Raw genomic sequence first — 10804 nt, 5'->3', positions numbered from 1 at the left:
AGGGAGAATCAGGACATTCTGATGTAGAGTTTCAAAATAAAAGACCTTTGAAATCTCATATATGAGCTATCATCCCTGTCTGTTTAGATGAGAATAAAACAAAAACTCTCCAGTATCAAAGACTCATCACACTCCAGGGTGATAGCATGACACCCCACCTAGTCACTCAGGGAGAATCAGGAGATTCTGATGTAGAGTTTCAAAATAAAATACCTTTTAAATCTCTATTGTATGAGCTATCATCCCTGTTTTTAGATGAGAATAAAACAAACACTGTCCAGTATCAAAGACCTATCTTACTCCAGGGTGATAGCAGGACACCCCATCTAGTCACTCCGAAGAAATATCAGGACATTCTGATGTAGAGTTTCAAAATAAAAGACCTTTGAAATCTCATATATGAGCTATCATCCCTCTCTGTTTAGATGAGAATAAAACAAAAACTCTCCAGTATCAAAGACTCATCTCACTCCAGGGTGATAGCAGGAAACCCCACCTAGTCACTCAGGGACAATCAGGACATTCTGCTTTAGAGTTTCAAAATAAAATACCTTTGAAGTCTCATATATGAGCTATCATCCATGTTTTTAGATGGGAATAAAACAAACACTGTCCAGTATCAAAGACAGATCTCAATCCAGGGTGATAGCAGGACACCCCACCTAGTCACTCAGGGAGAATCAGGAGATTCTGATGTAGAGTTTCAAAATAAAAGACCTTTTAAATCTCTATTGTATGAGCTATCATCCCTGTTTTTAGATGAAAATAAAACAAAAACTGTCCAGTATCAAAGACTCATCTCAATCCAGGGTGATAGCAGGACACCCCACCTAGTCACTCAGGGAGAATCAGGACATTCTGATTTATAGTTTCAAAATAAAATACCTTTGAAGTCTCATATATGAGTTATCATCCCTGTTTTTAGATGGGAATAAAACACACACTGTCCAGTATCAAAGACTCATCTAACTCCATGGTGACAGCAGGACATCCCATCTAGTCACTCAGAAAAAATCAGGACATTCTGATCTAGAGTTTCAAAATAAAAGACCTTTGAAATCTCATGTATGAGCTATCATCCCTCTCTGTTTAGATGAGAATAAAACAAAGACTCTCCAGTATCAAAGACACATCTCACTCCAGGGTGATAGCATGACACCCCACCTAGTCACTCAGGGAGAATCAGGAGATTCTGATGTAGAGTTTCAAAATAAAAGACCTTTTAAATCTCTATTGTATGAGCTATCATCCCTGTTTTTAGATGAGAATAAAACAAACACTGTCCAGTATCAAAGACCTATCTTACTCCAGGGTGATAGCAGGACACCCCATCTAGTCACTCCGAAGAAAAATCAGGACATTCTGATGTAGAGTTTCAAAATAAAAGACCTTTGAAATCTCATATATGAGCTATCATCCCTCTCTGTTTAGATGAGAATAAAACAAAAACTCTCCAGTATCAAAGACTCATCTCACTCCAGGGTGATGGCATGAAACCCCACCTAGTCACTCAGGGACAATCAGGACATTCTGCTTTAGAGTTTCAAAATAAAATACCTTTGAAATCTCATATATGAGCTATCATCCCAGTTTTTAGATGGGAATAAAACAAACACTGTCCAGTATCAAAGACAGATCTCAATCCAGGGTGATAGCAGGACACCCCACCTAGTCACTCAGGGAGAATAAGAACATTCTGATGTAGAGTTTCAAAATAAAAGACCTTTGTAATCTCTATTGTATGAGCTATCATCCCTGTATTTAGATGAAAATAAAACAAAAACTGTCCAGTATCAAAGACTGATCTCAATCCAGGGTGATAGCAGGACACCCCACCTAGTCACTCAGGGAGAATCAAGACATTCTGATTTAGAGTTTCAAAATAAAATACCTTTGAAGTCTCATATATGAGCTATCATCCCTGTTTTTAGATGGGAATAAAACACACACTGTCCAGTATCAAAGACTCATCTAACTCCATGGTGACAGCAGGACACCCCATCTAGTCACTCAGAAAAAATCAGGACATTCTGATCTAGAGTTTCAAAATAAAAGACCTTTGAAATCTCATGTATGAGCTATCATCCCTCTCTGTTTAGATGAGAATAAAACAAAGATTATCCAGTATCAAAGACACATCTCACTCCAGGGTGATAGCAGGAAACCCCACCTAGTCACTCAGGGACAATCAGGACATTCTGCTTTAGAGTTTCAAAATAAAATACCTTTGAAGTCGCATATGTGACCCGCTCTATCGAAATCAGTCGGAAGTCGCAACGGCTCATTTCAAAATAAACGTGGATTTGAGTAAAAAACTAGTTTTTCGGGGTTTTGGTGTTTTGTTTGATTTCAAATAAACAACGTCTTGGCTTTCAGAATCTGAAACTTTTATTTCCAAAATCAAACGATAAATACATGTTTGAAGCTTGTAATGGGAAGATGACAGCTCTCACGCTGCTCTTCCGCAGCGCTGCCCCCCCTCCCTCCGGCTGACATTATGAATGAAAAGCGTATAGTAATCATGAATAACACGGCAGAGTCCGTGATAGTTTATTTTCATCTGATTTCAAATAAACAAAGTCTTGGCTTTCAGAATATTAAACTTGTTTTGCCAAATTCAGATGATAAATACAACTTTGAAGCTTGTAAAGGCATCATTACGAGCGGAGAACGGAGTAACGTAACGTCACAGCTGGCATAACAACAGCCGGTGTTTCTTGTGAGGGTTTTCCCCGGGAAACCAACACAATACACACAAACGCAAAATACACAAACACACACACACACACACTATATAAACCAACATTATTCCTCGCGACCTTCACCCAGTAAAACGAAAATATTTTTCCTCCGTACTTTGACAATTTATTAGCCGCTAATCAGATCGATGGATTCCAGAGAAGATCAAATCGCAAGACTGTTGAACTCCAACATTGTGAGAGGGACAGCCTCTGATGAGCAATGGGTTCAGCTGATCACTGATTACTTTTTGACGGCACCGGTTGAAGTTTCCCCGTTATCCGGCTCCGATTTAGAGTCAGACAGCCCTGACACTGACAGCAGCCCTCAGACCACGGATGCTGAAGAGGATGAGGACACCACAGAGGAACAACCACTGCTGAACGACCCGGTGGCTGAGACACTTCAGTCCGTACGGCATTATGTGAGAGAGGACAGCGCTCAAGAGATTGAGAGGGCCCGTGACTACAGGTGTAGCTGTACATTTAATGATGGAGTTCCCTGTTACACCCGTTACACCCCTGAGGAGATGGTCAAGAGATGAGACCAAATGAATGAAATGACTAATGGTAAGTAACGTTATAACGTTATATTATTTAAATACCTTTGACTGTGGTAACGATGTGTGTGTGAGTATGGGTTAGTGTTAAAAACATAACAACAATTAAAATAATGCTCACATAACCACCTACAACTTAAAGTTGGCTAATACTCATTGAAAAATTATTGTGGTGAACATTTTCATAAATGTTTCAACCCTACATTTTATCCACATGGGGAGACATATTTTTTTGGCTACCCCTTAAATCACATGTGGCCCCAGCCTAATTATCTAAAGATTTGCAGAGATAGGCAGCTACAAATGTATTATCTCATGTGAGAGCAGTTTACTCTGGAGTCACTGCCAGACTAGCCTGTACTTATTATTACCCTTTATAATAGATAGAATATGTGTGTATGGGAGTGTGTTTAACATAATACTATAGGCAATGTGTGGGGGGTGGGCCTGTGTGTTCTGTTACACGTTAAAGATTTAAGTTGTGTGTGATGAGTGATTGACACAACACATTATGCAATGTTATATGATTTTCCAGGTGAAAAGCATTTGGTGCTACTTGGAAAGATAAGCTCCAACATAAACCTCTCCAAAGAGACCGCTTGTGCAAAGAGAGGACACCAAAAGGAGCGGAAACAGCAGAGAACGTCCTATTTCTTAGATGGGCACAAAATCTGCCGGGAGACTTTCAAGTTTCTACATGGGTGAGTTTGATTTTGAAAAGGCTACTTCACTTTTGGTAGTGTTACTATTTTCAAATGAAGTGGTAATAAGCCATGCATGAGTTGAACTGAGTTTGACAATAACTCAATAGAAGCAGAATTTACAGCAATAGTAATACATAAATAAATAAATATATATATATATACATGCTTTTACATAATGAAAAAATACAACGACAATGTATATACTACAATGCATACATTAAAGAAAGCCATAAAAAACAATCAAAGACTGATGTTTTAAACCATTCCAGAATTTCTCAAGACAAGCTGACAGGTATCATCAAGTTCTTCAAGGAACATGGCTTGGCCTCAAGGATAAGACGTGGTGGTCGTGTGGTGACCAAAAGGGTGTTGTCCTTTGAAGACATCCAGCGAATTGTACGGTTCATTACCAACTTTGCAGATGTCTTTGCCATGCCACTTCCTGGACGGATTCCAGGGTTTAAGAGGACGGACATCAGTGTTCTACCAACAACTGAGACCAAGTCCTCTGTGTGGCGGAAATACAAGGTTCAGAGAAGGGTGGGTATTTTCTTATATTTTAATCTTGTTTTTTTGGGGGTTTTTTACACGAGGAAACCTCAATGGAAAACTAATGATGAGTAATCTAACAATGCTATATTTGTCTTTAATCACCTTTCCAGGTCACCGTGCTGCTGGCAACAGCACATTTAGGAAGCTGTGGAAGGAGCTGACTCCCAGTGTCATTGTTGGGAGGCCGATGACAGACCTATGTTGGTTCTGTCAGAAAAACAACATTGCCATCTACCGCAGCTCCAACTTTCCCGACTGTGTCAAGTCAGCGAAGCTCAGGAAGCAGGAAGAACACCTCCGCACCGTGGGGGTGGAGCGTCAGGCTTACCAGGAGATGGTCGCCAGCTGTAAAGAAACAGCTAGAGAGCTGGGTGTCAAATTAGGACCCAACCAACCCTGTAGCAGAGACATCACCATCCACTACAGCTTTGACTATGCACAGCAGGTGAGGTGTGTGAATGTGATGAATGCTGTGATAATCCAGAATGTTTGGAATGTAACAATATGAATATTCACACATTTTTAGAATTAGAGTATAGATCACTCATTAGTTAATTCATCTGTTGGTCTGGTGTTACAGGTTCACTACCCCAGTGACCCTCTCCAGCCCGGGCCCATTTACTTTATGGTTCCCAGGAAGTGTGGACTGTTTGGTGTCTGCTGTGAAGGTGTTCCTCAGTAGGTAAACTACCTCATAGATGAGGCTCATTGCAGCAGCAAGGGTTCCAATGCTGTCATTGCCTACCTCCACCACTTCTTCTCTCAGTATGGGCTTGGGGAGAAACATGTTCACCTGCACTGTGACAACTGCTCTGGTCAGAACAAAAACAGATACCTCCTCTGGTACCTTGCTTGGCGGTGCATGGTGGGACTCCATGAAGATATCTCCCTCAACTTTCTTATTGCTGGCCACACCAAATTTGCACCTGACTGGTGCTTTGGCCTGTTTAAGCAGCAGTTCCGCCGCACACCAGTGTCCTGCCTGAAGGACATCAGCCAGGCTGTCAGGTCCAGTACCGTCACTGGAGTCAACATCCCCCAGCTGGTTGGCAATGAGTCAGGGGAGACCTTCGTCAAAACAGACGACTGGCACAACTTCCTTGCCCCCAGCTTCAGACCGCTTCCAGGTATCAAGAGGTACCATCACCTACGCTTCACCAGTGCCGAGCCTGGAGTGGTCTACGCCAAGGAGTTTGAACGTAAAGAAGAAGAATCCTTCAAGCTGCTACGCACAGGGTGCTTTACTGACCAGGAGGCACGTCCCACTGAACTGACTCCCCCTGGGCTTGATGAAAAACGGCAGTGGTATCTTTTTGAGAAGATCAGAGAGTTCTGCACTGAGGACACCAAAGACATCACCTGCCCCAAACCCTTAACACCTCATCCTTAATGAGTGAGAGTGCATAATACATCAACACTATGTCATTCTTCTATAAATGCTGTAAATATATATTTCAAATTGGTTTTAAGTACTGTTAGCTACTCTGTTGATTGTTTGCTATTTTTATATTGTGTAGTATATTTATCTGTTCTGTTGCTTGCTTCTTTCTCTAAATTAGCTTTTGTGCCAAATGATTCTAATGTTGTTAGAGGTTAACATGCAATCAGTTCATTTAAGTATTTATTCATAGTGTTTTTCATAAAAATTGTATATTGATGATTCTGCACGTGGGTGTGGGTGTGCACGTGAGTACGGGCGTGCACGTGAGTACGGGTGTGCATGTGGTCTGGGTGTGCACATGGCCATGTACATGGGAATAGATGTGTGCGCATAAGCATGTGCTCAAACATGACCAAAATACATACATAAATTGATGAACGTGCACGTGAGTTCGGGAGTGTACGGGAGTGCACGTTGGTACGGCGTGCATGTGTATGTGAGTGCCTTTGTTCCATGTATTGATGTATGAAAGTGACAACAAGAGAACAGTATATTGTGTGTGTGTGTGTGTGTGTGTGTGTGTGTGTGTGTGTGTGTGTGTGTGTGTGTGTGTGTGTGTGTGTGTGTGTGTGTGTGTGTGTGTGTGTGTGTGTTTTTGTGCAAACAGCTCTAGATGAATTCGTTTTATGGTATGGTTCATTTGAATAAATACCTAAGAAAGTACTGCAAACTTTGAAGGCCTTTTTCTCAAAATCATGGTTCGATGACATTCATTATGTAAAGTGACGTATTTTGCTTAATATTTGGAGGACAAAAACAATATTGATATCATTAGAAAGCTAAGAATCTCATCTTTCCAACAGTGTATCAAACTCAAAATGTGTTTCAGGGTCAATGTGACTGAAAATGATAGAGCAGGTCACATATATGAGCTATCATCCCTGTTTTTAGATGGGAATAAAACAAACACTGTCCAGTATCAAAGACAGATCTCAATCCAGGGTGATAGCAGGACACCCCACCTAGTCACTCAGGGAGAATCAGAACATTCTGATGTAGAGTTTCAAAATAAAAGACCTTTGTAATCTCTATTGTATGAGCTATCATCCCTGTATTTAGATGAAAATAAAACAAAAACTGTCAAGTATCAAAGAATCATCTCAATCCAGGGTGATAGCAGGACACCCCACCTAGTCACTCAGGGAGAATCAGGACATTCTGATTTAGAGTTTCAAAATAAAATACCTTTGAAGTCTCTATTGTATGAGCTATCATCCCTGTTTTTAGATGAGAATAAAACAAACACTGTCCAGTATCAAAGACCTATCTAACTCCAGGGTGATAGCAGGACACCCCATCTAGTCACTCCGAAGAAAAATCAGGACATTCTGATGTAGAGTTTCAAAATAAAAGTCCTTTGAAATCTCATATATGAGCTATCATCCCTCTCTGTTTAGATGAGAATAAAACAAAAACTCTCCAGTATTAAAGACTCATCTCACTCCAGGGTGATAGCATGACACCCCACCTAGTCACTCAGGGAGAATCAGGAGATTCTGATGTAGAGTTTCAAAATAAAATACCTTTTAAATCTCTATTTTATGAGCTATCATCCCTGTTTTTAGATGAGAATAAAACAAACACTGTCCAGTATCAAAGACCTATCTTACTCCAGGGTGATAGCAGGACACCCCATCTAGTCACTCCGAAGAAAAATCAGGACATTCTGATGTAGAGTTTCAAAATAAAAGACCTTTGAAATCTCATATATGAGCTATCATCCCTTTCTGTTTAGATGAGAATAAAACAACAACTCTCCAGTATCAAAGACTCATCTCACTCCAGGGTGATAGCAGGAAACCCCACCTAGTCACTCATGGACAATCAGGACATTCTGCTTTAGAGTTTCAAAATAAAATACCTTTGAAGTCTCATATATGAGCTATCATCCCTGTTTTTAGATGGGAATAAAACAAACACTGTCCAATATCAAAGACAGATCTCAATCCAGGGTGATAGCAGGACACCCCACCTAGTCACTCAGGGAGAATCAGGAGATTCTGATGTAGAGTTTCAAAATAAAAGACCTTTTAAATCTCTATTGTATGAGCTATCATCCCTGTTTTTAGATGAAAATAAAACAAAAACTGTCCAGTATCAAAGACTCATCTCAATCCAGGGTGATAGCAGGACACCCCACCTAGTCACTCAGGGAGAATCAGGACATTCTGATTTATAGTTTCAAAATAAAATACCTTTGAAGTCTCATATATGAGTTATCATCCCTGTTTTTAGATGGGAATAAAACACACACTGTCCAGTATCAAAGACTCATCTAACTCCATGGTGACAGCAGGACATCCCATCTAGTCACTCAGAAAAAATCAGGACATTCTGATCTAGAGTTTCAAAATAAAAGACCTTTGAAATCTCATGTATGAGCTATCATCCCTCTCTGTTTAGATGAGAATAAAACAAAGACTCTCCAGTATCAAAGACACATCTCACTCCAGGGTGATAGCATGACACCCCACCTAGTCACTCAGGGAGAATCAGGACATTCTGATTTAGAGTTTCAAAATAAAATACCTTTGAAGTCTCTATTGTATGAGCTATCATCCCTGTTTTTAGATGAGAATAAAACAAACACTGTCCAGTATCAAAGACCTATCTAACTCCAGGGTGATAGCAGGACACCCCATCTAGTCACTCCGAAGAAAAATCAGGACATTCTGATGTAGAGTTTCAAAATAAAAGTCCTTTGAAATCTCATATATGAGCTATCATCCCTCTCTGTTTAGATGAGAATAAAACAAAAACTCTCCAGTATTAAAGACTCATCTCACTCCAGGGTGATAGCATGACACCCCACCTAGTCACTCAGGGAGAATCAGGAGATTCTGATGTAGAGTTTCAAAATAAAATACCTTTTAAATCTCTATTTTATGAGCTATCATCCCTGTTTTTAGATGAGAATAAAACAAACACTGTCCAGTATCAAAGACCTATCTTACTCCAGGGTGATAGCAGGACACCCCATCTAGTCACTCCGAAGAAAAATCAGGACATTCTGATGTAGAGTTTCAAAATAAAAGACCTTTGAAATCTCATATATGAGCTATCATCCCTTTCTGTTTAGATGAGAATAAAACAACAACTCTCCAGTATCAAAGACTCATCTCACTCCAGGGTGATAGCAGGAAACCCCACCTAGTCACTCAGGGACAATCAGGACATTCTGCTTTAGAGTTTCAAAATAAAATACCTTTGAAGTCTCATATATGAGCTATCATCCCTGTTTTTAGATGGGAATAAAACAAACACTGTCCAGTATCAAAGACAGATCTCAATCCAGGGTGATAGCAGGACACCCCACCTAGTCACTCAGGGAGAATCAGGACATTCTGATTTAGAGTTTCAAAATAAAATACCTTTGAAGTCTCATATATGAGCTATCATCCCTGTTTTTAGATGGGAATAAAACACACACTGTCCAGTATCAAAGACTCATCTAACTCCATGGTGACAGCAGGACACCCCATCTAGTCACTCAGAAAAAATCAGGACATTCTGATGTAGAGTTTCAAAATAAAAGAAAATTGAAATCTCATATATGAGCTATCCTCCCTCTCTGTTTAGATGAGAATAAAACAAAAACTCTCTAGTATCAAAGACTCATCTCAATCCAGGGTGATAGCAGGACACCCCATCTAGTCACTCAGGGAGAATCAGGACATTCTGATGTAGAGTTTCAAAATAAAAGACCTTTGAAATATCATATATGAGCTATCATCCCTCTGCATTTAGATAAGAATAAAACAAACACTGTCCAGTATCAAATACTCATTTCCCTTCAGGGTGATAACAGGACACCCCACCTAGTCACTCAGGGAGAATCAGGACTTTCTGATGTAGAGTTTCAAAATAAAAGACCTTTGAAATCTCTATTGTATGAGCTATCATCCCTGTTTCTAGATGAGAATAAAACAAAGACTGTCCAGTATCAAAGACTCATCTCACTCCAGGGTGATAGCAAGACACCCCTTCTAGTAACTCCGAAGAAATCAGGACATTCTGATGTAGAGTTTCAAAATAAAAGTCCTTTGAAATCTCATGTATGAGCTATCATCCCTCTCTGTTTAGATGATAATAAAACAAAGACTCTCCAGTATCAAAGACACATCTCACTCCAGGGTGATAGCATGACACCCCATCTAGTCACTCAGAAAAAATCAGGACATTCTGATCTAGAGTTTCAAAATAAAAGACCTTTGAAATCTCATGTATGAGCTATCATCCCTCTCTGTTTAGATGAGAATAAAACAAAGACTCTCCAGTATCAAAGACACATCTCACTCCAGGGTGATAGCATGACACCCCACCTAGTCACTCAGAAAAAATCAGGACATTCTGATGTAGAGTTTCAAAATAAAAGACCTTTGAAATCTCATATATGAGCTATCATCCCTCTGCATTTAGATAAGAATAAAACAAACACTGTCCAGTATCAAATACTAATTTCCCTTCAGGGTGATAACAGGACACCCCACCTAGTCACTCAGGGAGAATCAGGACTTTCAGATGTAGAGTTTCAAAATAAAAGACCTTTGAAGTCTCATATATGAGCTATCATCCCTGTTTTTAGATGAGAATAAAACAAACACTGTCCAGTATCAAAGACCTATCTTACTCCAGGGTGATAGCAGGACACCCCATCTAGTCACTCCGAAGAAAAATCAGGACATTCTGATGTAGAGTTTCAAAATAAAAGACCTTTGAAATCTCATATATGAGCTATCATCCCTTTCTGTTTAGATGAGAATAAAACAACAACTCTCCAGTATCAAAGACTCATCTCACTCCAGGGTG

General features: G+C 39.9%; 1 protein-coding gene across 1 annotated transcript; it reads left to right on the top strand.

Annotated features, from left to right (window-relative positions):
* Nucleotides 1–4633: 4633 nt before the first annotated feature.
* Nucleotides 4634–5236, top strand: LOC307026830 (uncharacterized protein; the record flags this gene model as incomplete). Its single annotated transcript, XM_079694969.1, has 2 exons — nt 4634–4999; nt 5135–5236. 2 exons carry the CDS (start codon nt 4634–4636, stop codon nt 5234–5236), a joined length of 468 nt encoding a protein of 155 aa, XP_079551095.1.
* Between the last annotated feature and the right edge of the window lie 5568 nt (nt 5237–10804).

This window comes from Notothenia rossii (genome assembly GCF_949606895.1).
Source record: "Notothenia rossii genome assembly, contig: scaffold_24, whole genome shotgun sequence".
Lineage (NCBI taxonomy): Eukaryota > Metazoa > Chordata > Actinopteri > Perciformes > Nototheniidae > Notothenia > Notothenia rossii.
The sequence above is the reverse complement of the archived record's forward strand: the minus strand, read 5'-3'. Positions and strand labels throughout refer to the sequence as shown.